This window comes from Eptesicus fuscus, chromosome 13 (genome assembly GCF_027574615.1).
Source record: "Eptesicus fuscus isolate TK198812 chromosome 13, DD_ASM_mEF_20220401, whole genome shotgun sequence".
Lineage (NCBI taxonomy): Eukaryota > Metazoa > Chordata > Mammalia > Chiroptera > Vespertilionidae > Eptesicus > Eptesicus fuscus.
The window spans coordinates 8,660,438-8,681,016 of NC_072485.1; the positions used below are offsets into that span (position 1 = coordinate 8,660,438).

Here is a 20,579-nt window from a genome sequence, read left to right on the forward strand (position 1 = left end):
GTAGATTTCTCAATGAAAGTATAATTTCTGGTCCAAGGATATACACTTTTGAAATTTATTTGAATGTTATCAAATTGCCTTCTAAATTTATACCAGTTAATTCTCTCACCCACAGAGTAAGGAGGCTTTCTCCTTCCCTGTGTCCTAATCAATCCTGGATATTAACCATCTTTTTAATTTTTACCAAGTTGCAATTTATAAATATATTTGAAATTTTCTATTATTTGTGATTTTTGTCTTATAAATATCTTATATTTAAAATTCTCTATTATTTGCCATTTTTGCCTGTTTACCATATTTGTCTTTTATCCTGGCATTTTAAAGAATAAGCTTTGCTTTATAGAACAAGTCTACTTTGTTGTAATTATTGTTTTTATAATTTATTTCTTAATCATTGGATTTATTTTTTCACTTCTATATTATTGAATTTGTATGATTAGCTTTTTAGTGTAGCTTTAATCTTTTTTATTTTCTAGTGAACATATTAAGACTGCAAAGTTTCATTTTGTCACTCTCCTAATATTATATTTAATGCCTCTGCACTAAGATAGGCTGTGATTTATGAAAATATTATGGACCTACCATTATCTTAAGGTGACCCCAAATATGTTTTGAAAGTAGATATGTTATAAATAAATATTATTCTTGAAAAATGTTTTAAGCCAAACGATAATATAATATTTTTATTTATTCCAAAAATAGTAGCTTTTTTTTTGGAAAGATGTTTCATAACTCTTTATTAATAACATAGTTTTGGACCCCAGTTAAATAAAAAATTTTAGTAACTTTTCTTATTAGGAGTTTCTTGTTTGTTTCTAATCTATGTATTTCTATATTGGTTTGTATATTCTTATTTTATTTTTAATAATATAAGTATTCCGGATATAATAAGTATTTAGTAATGAAATGATTTAAGACATAGGGGTGGGGAACCTTTTTTCTGCCAAGGGCCATTTGGATATTTATAACATTATTCACGAGTCATACAAAATTATCAACTTAAAAATTAGCCTCATATACTTGGTCAAACATTTAATTAACTCACCCTAATGCCTTGGCAAGGCCAGACCAAATGATTCTGCGGGCCTTTTATGGCCCACGGGCTGGCCGTTCCCCACCCTGAATTTTATGATACTAATGAAGTGTACTGGGGTTATTTCTCCTAAGTCACTTTAACTTTTAAAAATATGTTTGTTAGGATAAATTCAACATTTTGATGCAGTTGGAGTGAGTTTGTAAGGTTTAACATTCTTAACATTTTTAGTACTTAATTGGAATTTTTCATTGCCTATATTAAGTAATACTTCTCTATGGTGAACAGCTAAAACCACTTTTTTAAAAAGCTATGGTTTATAATTCTTAAGACATCTTTTTAATTGATGATGGAATGTTTTATAAAACTCATATTTTATTTTGTTCAATATTAAACTTATTAAACATGAATTGAGCAGTCTATAGAGTGGAGAATAAAAATTCAGAAAGCTCAGTAATTGTAAAGCAATAAGGTATATTTCTAAGACTTAACAGTATAATATTACTTAGGATAGAACTGATCTCATAGTTTAGTGAAAGCTGTTTGGGTTTTAGCCCTCAGCGTCACATTAAACTGGCTGCCAGAATTTCCTCCATGCTGATTTTGCTGCTGTGTTGGTGACAGCAGTATGGCAGCAGTGACTCTGAACTGGAGAGAGGCTGGGGTTATTAGTATTCACATCACACTGAAGTGAAAGCAACTTGACCTGGAATAGAAAATGATTGACTTGTTTAGATTTTTGGCTATGACTTACTTTTTCTTTTCTTAAAGAGATCAAAAGTGTTTATTTTAGTAACCTAAATATTTTAGACAGTTATAGGATAAGTAGCATATTTAGTTTCACAAAATTTATGATTATAATAAAACTGTTTATGAGTTAGTACCTTTAACATTTCTTCATCCAAATTTATCATAGAAGTTGTTGGAGCATTAGATAATTTACAACTATATTGGGCTAGAATACAAAAAAGGTCAGAAGGAAGGTTGGTAAAGCATATATTCTTACTATTTCCCTTTCCTCATGGAAGTATTATCTAAGATCTGAAATGGTATACAAAGAATGTTTGGTGAGGTATTAATAGAAGTTTTTTCCCTGAGGTCAGGTGTCTTCTGTGACCAAAAATCACAGAGAAGGGTAACCACCATTACGCATTTATTGACTACATATTACATGCCCATTTTTGACAGCATTTTGGAGTTTGGTCTCAGTAATCATCAACAATTAGCTCACCAACTCTGGTAGATAATCAGAGACCCACTGAGTACCAGAGCCTTGCCTTCTTTCCATAAACACTAGAGACTACGTTATTTTTCCTCAGTTCAAAGGAAGTAAGGGCTAATTCATTGTCCTCTTATACTGTGTGTGAATTTGTATGTATATCTACATCTATATCTATAATAAAGAATTAACTATATTATTAAGTGATAAAGGCTTCAAAGTAACATTTATTATTTATCATAATCATTTTTTTACTTTAGATAAAGGCTGCTGTTATAATCATTTTAAGTATCCATTAATTTATAAAATAAGCATCATAGTGGCTCATCCAGCTAATCATGGATCTTGTAATTTCTAAGAACACTATCCATTTCTCTTGCTTTTTATAATATTTTATGTCAAATGGTAGCTACTTCATGCAGGTGGTAGTTGGTTGTAACTTTTTTTTTTTTTTTTTTGCACATCTGACTGATGGCCATCTGCTTCCAGTTTTTACATTTTGAGGATATTTTTTACTCAGTGATTCACTATTGTAAATATGTTTGTTTTTCATTTACTTGCTTAATAGTTATCTAGTGAGTACTTGCTATATATATACAAGCATATATAACATATACTTTTATAAAATAATTATTTTGTATTGTATTATTCAAGACATTATATCTTTCCTACAGAGGGGTGATTTTCATGCAGGCAAGGAGATCACTTACTGGTAGTATTTACAGGAGGGTTTTTTGTATATACTGTATCTTAATATTTTTATATTTATCTCTATCTGTATTTATAATCATAAATATATATTAGATATAAAGTATTATTTACAATATGGGAAAGGCCAAATAAAATGTTTAGATTAAAACTTTGAAAGATGGCTCTTCAATAAATGGTTTTTTAAAAAAACAAACATTTCCTGTTTGTTTGTTTTTTACAGAAATGATATAAACTTATTTTAGGAAGTTTAAAAGTATAAACACCTAAGATAAGAGAAGAAAATAAAAATAGGCTATAATCTCAAAAATAAATCAGTGATAAAAATTTGATATCTATTTTTCCAAAATTTTTGCAGATATCTATAATAATAAAAGCATAATAATGCTAATTAGACTGGACAGCTGAACGACTTTCTGGATGTCCTTTTAGATGAAGCCACAGCGGCAGGGCTGAGGTAGAGGCGGTTAGGGGAGATCAGGCAGGCAGGCAGGCAAGTAGTTACAGGTGATCAGGCAGGCAGGCAGGCGAGCAGTTAGGGGCAATCAGGCAGGTAGGCGAGTGGTTAGGGGTGATCAGGCAGGCAGGCAGAGTGGTTAGGGGCAATCAGGCAGGCAGGCAGGCCAGCAGTTAGGAGCCAGCAGTCCCGGATTGCAAGAGGGATGTCCAACTGCTGGTTTAGGCCCAATCCCGCAGTCAGACATCCCCTGAGGAGTCCTGGATTGTGAGAGGGTGCAGACTGGGCTGAGGGACCCCTCCCCCTCCCATTCACGAATTTCGTGCACCGGGCCTCTAGTATATCCATATATGTTTATTAACAAATTCCCCCTCCTTTCGCAATATGGGTTATGCCATTTTGATTAGAATATTTTTCATGATAGACTTTTGAACATTTAGGTTGTTTCAGTTTTTTCTCTACTGTAAACAATCTTGCAATGAATATTCTTTTTTATAAAAAAATATTTTTATTGATTTCAAAGAGGAAGAGAGAGGGAACGAGAGATAGAAGTACTGATGATGAAAGAGAATCATTGATCAGTTGCCTCCTGCACACCCCCTACTGGGAATGGAGCCAGCAACCCAGGCATGTGCCCTGACCGTGAATTGAACCGTGACCTCCTGGTTCATAGGTAAATGCCCAACCACTGAGCAATAGTAGCTAGGCTGCAGTGAATATTCTTATTGCTTATCTAGGAATACATTCATGATCCCTTTACATGCATTTCTAGGAATAAAATATCTTGATTTAGCAGTATATAGATTATTCAGGAGCATTTAAACATACACAATCACAGCTCGAAGGTTACTAATGCAAGAATGAGAGGTTTAAAAATGATCTGGTTAGTAAAGACTAATTCAGACATCACAATTGGATTTCTGCTAGTTAAATAAATCTGTTTTATTTTTAATGAGATGTAAATGATGATTGATCCTTAGAACTTTCTCTAAAAATTTTAGCATTTTCTCTATCCTCCCTACCCCCAACTTAGAAGTGTTGTTCTATGTAAATGTTATTCTTATATTGATAAAAATATTTTGAAGACAGAATACATATTTTGGAACCAAAATTTAAGGACTATGCTTCTCCAAAACCACTAATTTAGAAAAAGCAAGATAACATCTGCTATTCCTTTCAGGCTGATCAGTTGATGTTCGCATTGCATTTTGTCCGGGGCATGCATCCTGAACATTTTCAAGAAAATGTAAGTGAATGGTAAAGGAAGAAATACTATAGTTACATAGAAGTTTGGTAATGTGCAGATAGAACAGAAATTACTTTAGGGTAGAAATTATATATCAACCTATTCATTTTTTTTTACTAAGTTAGACATTTAGTGTAAGGTGCTGAAAGTTCTACTCTCCTCTGAGGGGGCCCAATATTCAGAAGTGATGGTAAGGCAGAAAAAGAAATACAAGTAACTTACCCACACTGCATCGATTTTTCTGAACCCACGTCCATTTACTCAGGACACCAAAGAGTTAGCCTTTTTATATTCCTGGTCTAAGCAGTGGAACTGATAAATATAAAAAAACAAAAGAATATGGGTACAGTAGGTCCTCGGGTTACGTCGGAGATCCATTCCTACGGCAATGTAACGTGATTTTCGCCGTAAGTCGGAATCCACCTGCATAAGCACCTGCGTCACTCACATGGAGCACATACACTGCAGCAATGAAGTGAAACAGTAAAAAAATTTAAAAGAAAGATAACAATTCCTGAACTTTACTTGTGGTAAATAAATAATAAAAAACATAAAGCACATATGTACATACATCGAAATGATGGAACTTTTTTCTTTTTATAAATAAATGGGAGATGGGGACGTAACCACGAAACAACTTACGGCGAGTCCGACATAACCTGAGGACTGCCTGACTACTACATTATTTATTACCTTCACTGACGTGCTCAGAGGCACAGGTGGGAATCAGAGGGTGGGCAGCTCCCTTGCACCTGCTGGTTTATGTTAATCTTTTAATGTATAATTTATTTTCTTTGTCTATGACTTCATTTCTGGACTGCCATATAACCCCCTCTCAAACTTGAAAAGAACCTCCTTCAAGCTGGAGCTAACTAATCTATCCTGGTGTGCTTCTAATATTTAAAAAAAATTTTGCATTTTTTCATTATACCATAAAGTGAGAGTCCATTAGTTAGGGAGGGACACTGCAACCTTGACCTAATAACCTTTAATCCTTCTTGACCAGGTTTTAATTATGTCATGGGTTTCCCTCATTAAAGTAGTTAAAAATTGTAGGCCTGTGTTTGATTTTTGTTTCTCTCTACCTCCACATGCTCTGACTTACATATTTCTCTTGAATTTATTAACTTGACTTCCTTTTATTTCTACTAGTAATTCTGATGCCTTAATCTCCTGCTGTTAATGTTTTTCACTGTGATCAATATGTTCCACACTTTGTAAGACTTAACATTACCTATTTTTTTCTTCTGCAGTGTGAATCAATTATCTTTGGGAAAGGAGAACATTTTTCTTTGACTCATATTACATAATGTTAGGAAGAAGAATGAGTGGGCCCGGTGGGTGAAGGCAGGGAGTGTGTTAGTTTGGAAGTGTTTCCATATTGCTTTCAGATTTTAATATGTTTTGGCTTTATTTACTGACCAGTGTATAACAAATATGGTGGTGCCCCATTATTATCTGATTGGGGGAACCCAGGGTAAAGACAGATTTTCTTAGAGCACTTGATTTCTTAACAGCTGATCAGTTTTGATTCTGAGGATTAAAAAAAAAAAAAGGAATATGGCAGTCTTCTCCCTATCTGTTGGAAAAGATAAGTTAACGGAAGAACTTTTTTTTGTTTTTTTCCAACATACACAATATACTTTTGGTGCACCTTATTGCTGATTTATTAGTGAGAAATGGCCTACAATAGGAAAAATTAGTAGGTAGTGACAAATGCTCATTGAACGTGAGATTTACATTTTTAGATATTGAGACTCATGTAATACAGTTTTTTGTTTTAATAAAATAATTTCTAGATTTCATATTAATACATCAGTATTCATAATGTCAGTATTATACTAGAAATGTGAAGATGTGAAAGGGTTTTTTTTGTTGTTGTGTTTTTGCTTTTGTTTTACATGTCCTTAGCTGCATTACAGGTTATTAAGAAAATTTTGTTAATTGGTTAGTATTTTTATGTTTTTTTGTGTTCATAATATTTTTATTCAATAGGAATGGGATACGTTTACAGGTGTGGTTGTTGGAGACATGTTGCGGAAAGCTGTAAGTAAAAAATAATAAAATTGTTCTACTGTTAGGGAAAATTGTTCTGGCTTAGACTTCATGAAATATAATCTGCTTCAGAGCAGTTTTAAATTACTGTTGTAATTACTTTAATTAGAGGATTATGTCCTTATCTCTATTGTCCTTCTATAGGTGGACCTAAGTATATTTATTTTGTCCTTGAAGACAAATTTTTTTAGAATAATATTAATTAAATACTAAATTCAATACAGTTTCTTTTTTTCAGTACATATGTTTTTATATGTTTTATTCCAAGACTACTTATATAATCCAAAGAAAATCAAATCTTGTAACTAGAAAAATTTTTATATGTAACAAGTTTAAAAATTACTTTAAAAAACTTTTGTTAACTTGATCCAAATTCAGATTTTTTGACTAGTAATTTTCTGTTTGAACATGTAATGGATAATATTACTCTTCAAAGGACCATACCTAGACTGTAATGCAAAACCTAGCTTATATCTGAAATGTAAGATGTAATAAAAGTAACATATTATGCCAGTTTCTAATTACTTTTGAGTTTTTTCTAAAGTTTTACTGAGGATTAAGCACAAAAAAAATGAATGCAACTGTGGATGAAAAAGGGACCACATATTAAACCTGACGAGCTCAGGATTTTATTTAAGCCAGACTGAATGGCAGGCCTTACAAACTCAGAGACCTCAAGTAACCACATAGGATGCTCTGAAATTAAAACTTCCTAACTAAAAGCAAGTCATGTTGGGTAGTCATGTCCTAGGCCAGTATCTTCCTTGACAAAAGTCAGTTTTTACCGTAACTAAGCCTGTCTATTGTCTTTTTGCATCTAAGATAACTCTTGTCAGAGTAATCACCCTTTTTCCAGACCCCTCAGGGCACGCTCCCCCACCAGAGCAGGAGAGAGACCACAGAGCTCCTCTCCTTGTGCTGTAAATGTGAACTGCTAACGGTCCTGTGCCTACCAATGTAAAGGAATGTGTGTTTCTCTGTTTTACTCCTTATCCAGTCTCAGATACTTCCCTGCTTTGCTTTCTCCCACCTCCCTCCCTAGTCTATCACCAGTGAATTTCATGTAACTCTCCCTAAGTTTCCTCCTTTGATTATAATGTGTAAATAAACTCCAAACTGCCATTCTCTGGAGCATTTTCTCAATTTGTTGAGATTTTGCATCCAGGCTATTGTCGTCAGTTTGGCTTAAATACAATCATAAAAAATCTTATAGGTTTGGCCCTTTCTTACATTGACACATTTGTCTAAATGGTTATCTATACCTAATATAGAATTTTACAATATTGACTTGTAAAATATGTAAAATAAAGAAATAATACGTAGAATGAACTGTTAAAAATAGTGTTTATAAACTTAGTTAGTTGTTGAATTTTTTTGTCTGAATTTTATCTAATATACCAAGGAAAATAATTGCTCTTATTAAAGGACTCTCAACAAAGAATACGTGATCAGCTTCCATCTTGGATAGATCAGGAAAGAAGCTGGGCAGTGGCAACATTGAAGGTATTTATTTTTTACTATGTGAAATATTTAAATTTTTTTACATTGGGGTTATTTCTGTGTATATTTTATTTGCTACCTATATTTAATATTGATATTTCTGTGAATATGACAAAAATCTCTGGGTAAAAGAATATCAAATAATTATTCTAATTAATTCTTTAACCCATTATTAAACAACTAGAGGCCCATTGCAGGAAGATTCCTGCAATAGGGCTTCCTGCTTCGGTCTCCGCCACCCCTCCTACTTCCCTCCCTTCTCCCCCGCCCCGCCTGCTTCCCTCCCTTCTGCCCCGCCTGCTTCCCTCCCTTCTCCCTGCCCCGCTTGCTTGCTTCTCCACAGCTTCACTCCCTTCTGCAGCGCTTGGCTTCTTTCTACACTGTCTTCAGTCTTCACTCTGTGCCCAGATATGCAAATTAACCGCCATCTTGGTTGGGTTAATTTGCATACTTGCCCTCATTGGCTGATGGGCGTGGCTTGTGGGCGTAGCGAAGGTATGGTCAATTTGCATGTTTCTCTTTTATTAGATAGGATTAATTACATTTTTCATTCAACATATACTTCTTGAGTCTTTACATTGCACAAGGTTCTATGCTGTATACTGATAGAGAATATAAGGATAAATATAAGGTTCTCTAATATGCTAGGTGGAAGCATATATCTATATCTACATATCAATATATCTATATATATCCTATCTAATAAAGAGGGAATATGCTAATTGACCCTCACACCATCGCAAAGATGGCTTTGTCCACAGCCAATAAGGAGGGAATATGCTAATTGACTGCTCCGCCCTCAAAGATGGCGGTGCCCACAGCCAATAAGAAGGGAATATGCTAATTGTCCCACACTCAATGATGGCAGTGCCCACAGCCAATAAGGAGGGAATATGCTAATTGACTGCCATGCCCTCAAAGATGACGGTGCCCACAGCCAATAAGGAGGGAATATGCTCATTGACTGCCATGCCCTCAAAGATTGCAGCATCCACAGCCACAAGATGGCGGCACCCACTCCCCTCAGCCCTGTTGGGGCGGCAGGCGCGTGGCAAGGCTGGTCCGCTTGCTTCTGGAGTCCCTCAGTCCCTTCAGCCTCCCAGCCACCCAGGGCCAGCCAGAGGCACAGGCAAGCCTCAGATGGCAGCTGCCCAGCCACCCAGGGCCGCCCAAGGCTCAGGTAACCAGGGCCAGCCGAGGCTTGCACTGCTGGCGGTGGCAGCAGCAGAGGTGTGATGGGAGTGTCTCCTTCCCCTGATTGTTGGGTCGCCTCCCACCCCTGAGGGCTCCCAGACTGTGAGAGGGGGCAGGGCGGGCTGAGGGACCCCCTCTACAGTGCATGAATTTTCATGCACCAGGCCTCTAGTATGTCTATATATATGAAAGCCTAAGTGACCATTATGACTGAATGACCGAACGACTGGTCAACTGGTCGCTATGATGTGCACTGACCACTGGGGGAAGATGCTCAATGCAGGAGCTGCCCCCTGGTGGTCAGTCTGCTCCCACAGCCAACCTCCCACAGCTGGCCAACTTTCTGCAGTCCCTCCCCCCAGCTGGCCAACCTCCCATGGTCCCTCCCACGGCCTGGCCACTCCATTCGGTCCCAATCAGGATTGGGTGAGATGGCTCCTATCGGCCCCAATCACCGGCCAGGCTGAAGGCCTTACCCGTGCATGAATTCATGCTCTGGGCCTCTAGTATATACAATAATTCAGGATCAGTAATGAGATGCAGTATAGTACTTACGTTGAAAATAGTTTCAAATTAACACTCTTTCACTTCTATTTATCTTTTATATATCTCTCATCCCCACCTCTTCTCCATCCTTGCAGTCACCTTAGTTTTGGCTGTCATTATTCAACTTGATTTAGCAATTAGACCCTGCTTCTAATCTCACACCTCTCCAATTTAGTCTATCCTTTGTGTTTTAGTTTATTTATGATATGGTTAGTGTCCTATTTAAAACTCTCTAATGGTTTCTTACCACTCATAGGATAAAATCCATAGTTTTCTTGGATAACATATAAGATGATATATTATCTATTCTTTACTTGCCTCTTCAGTTTAACTTCCATTCCATACCTTCATTATTTCTTATATTTGCTAGTTTTATTATTCCCTCTCCCTGAACTGCCCTTTGACTGTTTTTACTGTGAAGTGTCTATTTATTTTTTAGGACTTACCCAAAGTATTACCCCCTCTGTGACTTTTGCCCGATTTCTCCATTGGATCTCTTCTATTGGTATATATGGCATCTTGAACATTTCTATATCAGCACCTATCATACTTTCACAAAATGATTTGTCATGTCTGCCTTTCTCCTAGGATCCTTGAGTTTAGAATTCTTGACTTACTAAACTTTATTTCCCTGAACTCATTTATTCTTTTGTTTATTTAGTGGATACCTACTATATACCAGATGCATAGTTAAATTTTTTAAAATACTTTTTAGATTGGACAAATTAAATTAAAGTATGCTTAGTTGATTTTCTGCTGTGTAAGTTTAATTTTGTTAAGTTATAATAATGAAGTTTAGGCAATATAACTGATTATTTAGAAATGAATATAGATATTTGGATAAAGCATTCTTAAATACTTGATTTGTGTTTATATTACATGAAATCTATACTAATAAAAGGGTAATATGCTAATTAGACCAGACATCTTCTGGACGTCCTTCTGGACAAATCCATGGTGACGGGGACCAAGGCAGAGGTAGTTAGGGGTGGTCAGGCCAGCAGGGGAGGGCAGTTATGGAGCGATCAGGCCTATGGGGGGGACAGTTAGGTGGTGATCAGGCCTACAGTGGGGAGCAGTTAGGGGGTGATCAGGCTGGCAGGGGAGCAGTTAGGGGTGATCAGGCTGGCAGGCAGGAGATCAGTTAGGAGCAAGCAGTCCCAAATTATGAGAAGGATATCCAACTGCCGGTTTAGGTGGGATTGGGCCTAAATTGGCAGTCAGACATCCCCCGAGGTGTTCTGGATTGGAGAGGGTGCAGGCCAGGCTGAGAAACTCCCCCACCCTCGTGGACGAATTCCATGCATTGGACTTCTAGTTTTAATATAAATCTTCCAAATTCACCATTTAAAAAAATTCTTTATTTATATATATATATGGTAAACATTTTTATTTATAACCTTGTAAATCAGTGTTGAAAAAATTTTTGAAGAGCGAATACGGTTTGAGGTAGAGGAAATGAAGAGGTTGAGAAAAATCTCTGATAGATGATATTGTTTGAGCTGAATATTGAATGCTGAGTAGAAATTTATGAGTAGAAATTTAGAACATTTAGGGGCAAAGGAAGCAACATGTTCATGAATAGGGGCAGAAATGAATATAGTTTAGAACCTGCTTTGTTAAGCATTTTTATATTGAGACTAGAGGCCGGGTGCAGGAAATTCGTGCACTGGGGGAGGGTTGTCCCTCAGCCCAGCCTGCACCCTCTCCAATCTGGGACCCCTTGGGGGATGTCCAATTGCCGGTTTAGGCCTTTCCCCTGCCAGGCCCTTCCCTGTTGGCCTGGTTGCCCCTAACTGCCCTCTCCCGTGGGCCTGGTTCCCCCCCCCCAACTGCCCTCTCTCCCCTGCAGGCCTGGTCGCCCCCAACTACCCTCCCTTGCTGGCCGGGTTGCCCCTAACTTCCTTCCCCTGCTGGCCTGATCACCCATAACTGCCCTCCACTGCCGGCCATCTTGTGACCACAAGGAGGCAGCCATCTTGTGCAAGGGTGTGATGGTCAATTTGCATATCACCTCTTTATTATATAGGATGAAATTTGACATACTTTTACACTTGTGGCAATGCTTAAAATTTGCACTTATATATGTCAATTATACTTCAATTTCAAAATCTACACTTGTTAAAAACATTTTAAAAAGTTTTTAACTTGCCCTAGCCAGTTTGGCTCAGTGGATTGAGCGTTGGGCTGTGGACTGAAGAATCAAGCTGTGGACTGGAGGGTCCCAGGTTCAATTCCAGCCAAGGGCACATGCCCGGCTTGCAGGCTTGAGCCCCAGTAGGGGGAGTGCAGGAGGCAGCCAATCAATGATTCTCTCTCATCATTGATGTTTCTATCTCTTTCTCCCTCTCCCTTCCTCTCTGAAATAATAAAAAAATGTATTAAAAAGTTTTTAAGTTGTTTTTATTTATTTTTAATTTGATTTTTTGATCCTCACCTGAGGATATTTTCCCATTGAATTTTAGACAAGAGTGGAAGAGAGAGGGGAAATATAGAGAGAAACATTGATGTGAGAAAAACACATGAATTGGTTGCCTCCTGCACGCACCCTGACCAGACCTCGGACCAGGGAGGAGCCTATGACCAAACGAAGTGCCCTTGACCGGAATCAAACCCTGGACACTTCGGTACCCAGGCCGATGCTCTATCCACTGAGCCAAACCGGCTAAGGCTACACTTGTTTTTAATGAAAGCATTCTTTTCTCCACAAAGTAGAGATAGATAGATACAAATGTTTTTACTGGAAAAAAAAAAAAGCTTTTATCAACTTACAAGTATTGATTTAGTACTGTTTTGCAAATATTTTCTGTAATTTAATTATGGGTTGAATAAGTCTACTATACTATTTCTGACCTAGAAATGATTAGATAAACTGACATAAAGTAGAAAACAGGTAATAAATATCCATCAATAATTATTTTCAATTTCTTCTTTTAGTAATACACGTTCATTTCTACTTATATTGACTTGTAACTCACTATATATGGTTATTCTTATTTTTCAGATTGCTCTCCCCAGTCTTTATCAGACCCTCTGCTTTGAAGATGCAGATCTGTGGCGTACTTATTATCATCATTCAATGTGTGAGCAAGAGTTTCCATCTGTTCTTGCAAAGAAAGTTTCCTTATTTCAGCAGGTAAGTTATCTAAATCCATAAAAGTATTTAACATTACTCTTGTTCAGAAGCCAAATTCAGTAAAAATAAATAAAGCTCTGCCTTTGGGTGCCACATCATCCTAACATGGCACATGTGGGGAAGGCCTTTCTGCTTTTGCCATCTTACCTGGATAATGAAGTCACTGGCAACATTTCTGAATGTGGTATTTCCCACTGCAGCTTTTATTACTCTCTCTGACTCTGACCCAAGGGTGATTTTGCAATACAGAAAATCAGTTACAGAAAGAAATTAAGGTGTAGGTTTTATAGGCTCTTTACTCATTTTGCACGTTCTGTCTAAGGAAAATATCTCATGGGGAGGAATATGGGAATTTTTTTTCATGTATTTCAAAATAGAATGATGAAACCTGCTGATGGGTCCCACTCAGTGTGTTGGGGAAGTAAAGGCTAAGGATTGGAAAGCTCTTTAGGGGCTGATACTCTAGAAGTGACCATTTCATTTCCTCGAAGTGGTTCTGTCCCTTTTGTATCTCCTTGGTGAATTCTATTTTACCAAATATGTTTAAAAAAAAAAACTTTATTAGAAAACATATATATGGTTCAGCATAAAAATGGTGATTAAAAACTTTAGGCAAGATTTTTGGGCCTCTGTTGTGCTGTCTTCAGAAGTACTTTACCTATAGTACCCTATTTTCACCTGGCATTTGGCTTTTTGTTATTAGATCCTGAAGAAGCAGATAACCCTATGATCATTACTTGCTGATGTTTACTTCTGATGACAGGTTTGAGGGAATAATGTATTTTTGTAATATTTTGCCTATAACGATTGATCTTAGTATAACCCTATTGTGACAGTTTGAGGGATAGTAAATAATATACAACAGTGATAAGTATTCACATATTCAGTAAACATTTGTTTAATTAATTGACATTACTATTGTTTAGTTAGGAAAGCCATTGTAGGAACTTTATTATTTAAGATGCCCTGATCTTTACTTTCAGGTTCTTGTGGTTCAGGCCCTCAGGCCCGACAGGCTGCAGAGTGCCATGGCTCTGTTCGTATGCAGGACTCTGGGTAAGGATGGTGCTTTTCCAGAATTAGACCACTGACCAAGTCTTTTGTGCTTAACCTACAGGTTATTTCATGCTGACCTTAGTTTAGCAGATTACCGGCATTATTTTCTTCATTCTACTTATTTTACAATTTCCACCTGGTTTAACCTTTTGCACTCAGATGCCGAGTGTGACTCGACACGGTTAGCATTAGAATAAAGGAATCGAGAAAAAAGCAAGCGAGTGCAAAGGGTTAAAAAATAATTTCTGTGTTGGATCTGACCATATCTAATGTGTATCAAGTTTAATGCATAATTGACATCCTATATGTAATTTTTAAAATTGTTTTCTTATGCAAGCACAGTAGACATTTAGACATTTGTCCAAGATTGGTAATTTAAAGAAGGGAATGAAATGTTTGATTTCAGACAAAATAAGACATATAGATACCATAGGCTTAGGAAAAGAAGCCTTCTAAATGAGTTATTTTAGCTCTCTGTCTAAAACAAAAAATGAAAATTTATGTATCTTTCAGATTATAAAAAAACTGTTCAATACATTTTTAACATCTTTCAGATCATCTTACCTGTAGAATTAAAAGTGGTTACTCATTTGAAAATAATAAACTATATTCTGTTTCCATTTGTGCAATGAATTTTGGAAAAACTATGTTAAGGAAAGATTATGAAAAGTATTTTAGTTGAAGTGTAGAGTCATCAAAGAATAATGGATTTTTATTATTCTAAACTGCTGGAGGTTATAGAACTATGTTAGAAATGAAAAGTCTGGCACAGTTAAAATAGTATGTTGATAATTTTTCTAGAAATCTTTCATTTCTATTTAATTTTTGTACACGTATATAAAATTTTATATAGAAACTATTTTATACATATCTTCCAATCAAGTAAGCCTAACATTTGATATCTATCTATATAAAACCCTAATATGCAAATTGACCGAACGGCAGAACGACTGGTGGACGACTGGTCGCTATGACGTGCACTAACCACCAGGGGGCAGACGCTCAATGCAGGAGCTGTCCCCAGCCCGCAGGCCCCGCAGAGGGAGGTGATAGGTGGTGGCGGTCTGGGGTAGGGCTGGCGAGCGGGTGACGCCAGGACAGCCAAGGCGGGTGCGAGTAGGGTACCTGATTGCCCTGCAGGTTGCCCTGCAGATTGGCCCTGATCACTGGCCAGGCCTAGGGACCCTACCCGTGCACGAATTTCGTGCACCGGGCCTCTAGTATATATATATACTAGAGGCCCGGTGCACGAAATTCGTGCACGGAGGGGGGTTGTCCCTCAGTCCAGCCTGTACCCTCTCCAATCTCGGACCCCTCAAAGGATGTCCAACTGCCCATTTAGGCCTGATCCCTGGGATCAGGCCTAAACGGGCAGTCGGACATCCCTCTCATAATCCAGGACTGCTGGCTCCCAACTGCTTGCCTGCCTGCCTTCCTGATTGCCCCTAATCGCTTCTGCCTGCCAGCCTGATCACCCCCTAATCACTCCCATGCCAGCCTGTTTGCCCCCAACTTCCCTCCTCTGCTGGCCTGGTCACCCCTAACTGCCCTCTCCTGCAGGGTTGATCACCTCCAACTGCCCTTCCTTGCAGGCCTGATCCCTCTCAACTGCCCTCCCTTGCAAGCCTGGTCCCTCTCAACTGCCCTCCCTTGCAGGCCGGGTGCCTCCCAACTGCCCTCCCTTGCAGGCCGGGTGCCTCCCAACTGCCCTCTCCTGGTGGCCATCTTGTGTCCACATGGGGGCAGCTATATTGTGTGTTGCAGTGATGATCAATCTGCATAGTTCTCTTTTATTAGATAGGATAGAGGCCTGGTACAGGGGTGGGGGCCAGCTGGTTTGCCCTGAAGGGTGTCCCTGATCAGGGTGGGGTTCCCTTGGGGCGTGGGGCGGCCTGAGCGATGGGCCTGTGGTGGTTTGCAGGCCAGCCACGCCCCCTGGGATGCAAGTGGAGACCCTGGTATCTGGAATTTATTTTCCTTCTACAACTGAAACTTTGTAGCCTAGAGCAGAGCCAAGCCTGGGGCTCCCTCCGAGGCCCGAATCCATTTGTGTTGGGGTCATAATTGAAACTTTGTTGCCTTAAGCGGGTGGGCCTGGCCAGGGTGTGTGGAAAGCTTTGCTTCCCCTGTTGCCGGCGGCAACCCTGGCCTGCTCTCTCAAGCTCCATTCTGCCGCCATTTGTTTGAATTTGTTTACCTTCTATAATTGAAACTTTGTAGCTTGAGTGGAGGCTTAGGCCTTCAACGGCTGGCAGAAAGCTTGGCTTCCTCTGTTACCTAGGGAACCTTGCTCTCTGTGGCTGTAGCCATCTTGGTTTGGGTTAATTTGCATACTCGCTCTGATTGGATAGTGGGCGTGGCTGGTGGGCGTGGCTTGTGGGTGTGTCGGAGGTATGGTCAATTTGCATATTTGTCTATTATTAGATTAGAGATATATATATATGTATGTATATGTATGTATATGTATGTATATGTATGTATATGTATATATATGTATATATGTATATATGTATATATGTATATATGTATATATGTATATATGTATATATGTATATATATGTATATATGTTAGATTTTCTCATATAAAGAAGTTTAGTGCAGAGTTTTCTGAAATTAAAAAAATATACTGGGCCTTCTAGGCTTATCATTGTAAAACTTTACAGTATTGAATAATCATTTTTGTTAGTTAATAAAGCTGTTATAATTGATTATATCTGGATATTGTTTTGAGAAATTGTCTCTTCATATGATCAGTTTTACTCTAGCGAACACACTCTTCATTTAAACATGAATGTTGTTCATAATGATGATAATCACAGTTAAACTTAAATAGCTCTTACTATATGCCAGGTACTAGTCTAAGTGCTATACATGTATCAGCTATTTTAATGCTCACAGCAACCCTAGAAGGGGCTCTTTTTATATCTATTTAAAGATGAGGATACAAGATCACATAGCTAATAAATGACAGAATTCAAACCTAGCTCCAAAGCCTGTGTTCTTATTAAATACTGAATGAATAGCATTTATTCTCAGTTTAGAGGGATGTTGTTGGTGGGTACTAATATAAAACAGTCTCGTTAAACCTTAAAGTTATTCTGTGCACATAGCCATCTCTATTCTAACCTAATGTATTAGTTTCCTAGGGTTTTCCTAAGTGTACCATGCACTAGGTGGCTTCAAGCAACAGAAATTTATTCTTATAATTTTGGAGACCAGAAGTCCAAAATCAAGCTTTTGTCAAAGCCATGCACCCTCTGAAACTTGTAGGAGACTTCTTCCTTGCCTCTACCTAGTGTCTGGTGGTTTGCTAGAAATCTCTGGTCTTCCCTGGCTTGTTGGTGCTTAACAAATTACTGCCTTCATTGTCACATGACATTTTCCCTGTGTGTCTCCATGTTCACCTGTCATAGGGGATTAGGGACTCACCCTACTCCAGTATGACCTCATTGAACTTAACTAATTATATCTGTAATGACCCTATTTCCACAAAAAGTCACATTTTGAGGTACTGGGTTAAGGACTTCAACATTTATTTTTATGGGGAAAACAGTTCAATGTATAAGACCTACCAACCCAACTTTTCACATAGTCGATGTCTTCCACTTCACCCTCCACTGGAACATGCAGATACATGCGGACACACACAAATATTTTTTTAAATTTTATTTTATTGTTTAAAGTATTACAAATAGTAGTGCATATATCTCCCTTTTTCCCCCCATTGACCTTCCCCCAGCCTCCACTACCCCTGTCATATGCCCCTATCCCACCCCCCCAGCATCCTCTGTCCATTAGTTGTGCTTATATGCATGCATACAAGTCCTTCAGTTGATCTCTATCCCGCCCTCCCCAACAATCTCCAGCCTTCCCGCTGTAATTTGACAGTCTGTTTGATGTTTCACTGCCTCTGTATCTATCTTTTTATTCATCAGGTTATAATGTTCTTTATTTTCCATAAATGAGTGTGATCATGTGGTATTTTTCTTTCATTGCCTGGCTTATTTCACTTAGCATAATGCTCTCAATTCCATCCAGGTTGCTGCAAATGGTAAGAATTTTTTTTAAAGGAGCGTAATATTCACTGTGTAGATGTACCATAGTTTTTTTTAATTTAATTTCTTTATTGATTAAGGTATCACATATTTGTCCTCATCCCCCCATTCCCATCCCATACCTCTCCCCACACATGCCCCCGCCCCCCTGTTGTCCTTAACCGCTGGTTAGGCTCATATGCTTGCACACAAGTCCTTTGGTTGATCTCTCCCCTTTACCCCCACCCTTCCCTACCCTCCCTCTGAGGCCCGTCAGTCTAATCCATGCCTCCTTATTTCTGGGTCTGTTCTTGTTCATCAGTCTATATTGTTCATTATTTCCCCTAGATGAGTGAGATCATGTGCTATTAGAAATACACTCATAAGAACCGAAAATGAGACAAGCAATAATGGTTATGGTGACAGGCAAATGAATCAGTCTGTGGTGAGTTTCTTTCTGGGCCAACAGTTCTTTTGAGACCCAATTTCAATGTCCAACAGTTCCTTATGTGTACATGTCAGCACTGACATTACAGTTCTGGATGGTGGACAAATGGTGGTAATGCAGGTCCGACTCTCTCTGGTTTGGTCCTGGGCAACCTGCAGTGATGCACAGCTGCTAACTGCTAGTATGGGAAGGCCCACATCAGCGTCTTCCATCTCTGGACTGCTTCTCTTCTGTCTTCATGGCTGGAGTAGTCCTATTGATTCCTCTCTGTTGCTGGAATCCACATGGTCTCGGAGTTGTTTTCTGAAAATATACAAACATATTCTCGACCAAAAGTTAATAAAGGAATCTTTTCTATAAATTTGACTTGGGATCCTATTTCATTTTTTGCCCAAATGATTTTCCTCTGGCTTGTTTTGACTCCTTGTGTGTTTTTCATGGGTGTCTTGCTTTTAGCCTTACAATTAATTTTCTAAAGTATTAATTTTCTTGATGTAATTTACTTACAGGATATTTTTCCTTACATGATATTCCTCTACTATCCCCTCCTTTTTTGATTTAAATGTTAGGAAGCTTTTGAAAATTTTATAATGTAGTCTTGATGGCTTTTAAATTTTAATTTTTTGCACTATAATATTACTGTTTTAGGTTCATTACATGGTGCACAATTTTATCATGAGATGAAGTACCAATAAAAATATTAGTTAACACTTTAGGAACATCTTTTTGTCCAGTACAATTAATTTTTCTAGAATATTCGCTTGTTTCAACTAGCCAACTTAAATTAGCCTGAAAACTTGACTACTATTTTACTGTCAAATTTATTACTCTAACAACAATCTTATTTTACCCTGTAAATATTGGTGGAAGGGATTATTTGCCTTCTTGAGTAGGTCCTGAGCATTCCTGGTGGTAGGCTGGATTTAGATATCGTAAACCCACTTCCCCACACCATGGTGTACCATAGTTTTTTAATCCACTCATCTGCTGATGGTCATTTAGGCTGTTTCCAAATCTTAGCTATGGTGAATTGTGCTGCTATGAACATAGAGGTGCATATATCTTTTCTGATTGGTGTTTCTAGTTTCTTGGGATATATTCCTAGAAGTGGTATTACTGGGTCAAATGGGAGTTCCATTTTTAGTTTTTTGAGGAAACTCCATACTGTTCTCCACAGTGCTGCACCAGTCTGCATTCCCACCAGTAGTGTAGGAGGGTTCCTTTTTCTCCACATCCTCGCCAGCACTTGTTGTTTGTTGATTTGTTGATGATAGCCATTGTGACAGGTGTGAGATGGTACCTCATTGTCGTTTGATTTGCATCTCTCGGATAATTAGTGACTTTGAGCATGTTTTCATATGCCTCTTGGCCTTCCTTCTGTCTTCTTTCAAAAAAATTCTATTTAGGTCCGTTGCCCATTTTTTTCTATTGGATCATTTATCTTCCTTTATTAAGTTGTATAAGCTGCCTGTAGATGTTGGAGATAAAACCTTTATCAGTGATAACATTTGCAAATATGTTCTCCCATGCAGTGGGCTTTCTTGTTGTTTTGTTGATGGTTTCCTTTGCTGTGAAAAAGCTTTTTATTTTGATGTAGTCCCATTTATTTATTTTCTCTTTAGCTTCCATTGATCTAGAAGTGGTACCGGTGAAGAAATTGTTTGGGGATGTCTGAGATTTCTCTGCCTGTGGATTCCTCTAGTATTTTTATGGTTTCCCATCTTACGTTTAAGTCCTTTATCCATTTTGAGTTTATTTTTGTGTATGGTGTAAGTTGGTGATCTAGTTTTATTTTTTTGCATGTATCTGTCCAATTTTCCCAACACCATTTATTGAAGAGACTGTCTTGACTCCATTGTATGTTCATGCCTCCTTTGTCAAATATTAATTGAGCATAGTGGTTTGGGTCGATATCTGGGTTCTCTATTCTATTCCATTGGCCTATAT

General features: G+C 37.9%; 1 protein-coding gene across 2 annotated transcripts in view; it reads left to right on the forward strand.

Moving 5' to 3' along the window:
• DYNC2H1 (dynein cytoplasmic 2 heavy chain 1) overlaps nt 1-20,579 on the forward strand; it is a 328,866-nt gene that overhangs the window by 182,596 nt on the left and 125,691 nt on the right. For both annotated transcript variants that reach the window (XM_028158576.2, XM_008150183.3), the window contains 5 exons: nt 4,598-4,663; nt 6,659-6,709; nt 8,144-8,221; nt 12,963-13,094; nt 14,078-14,150. In XM_028158576.2, coding sequence (XP_028014377.2) covers nt 4,598-4,663; nt 6,659-6,709; nt 8,144-8,221; nt 12,963-13,094; nt 14,078-14,150 — 400 coding nt within the window. The remainder of the gene's footprint in view (nt 1-4,597; nt 4,664-6,658; nt 6,710-8,143; nt 8,222-12,962; nt 13,095-14,077; nt 14,151-20,579) is intronic.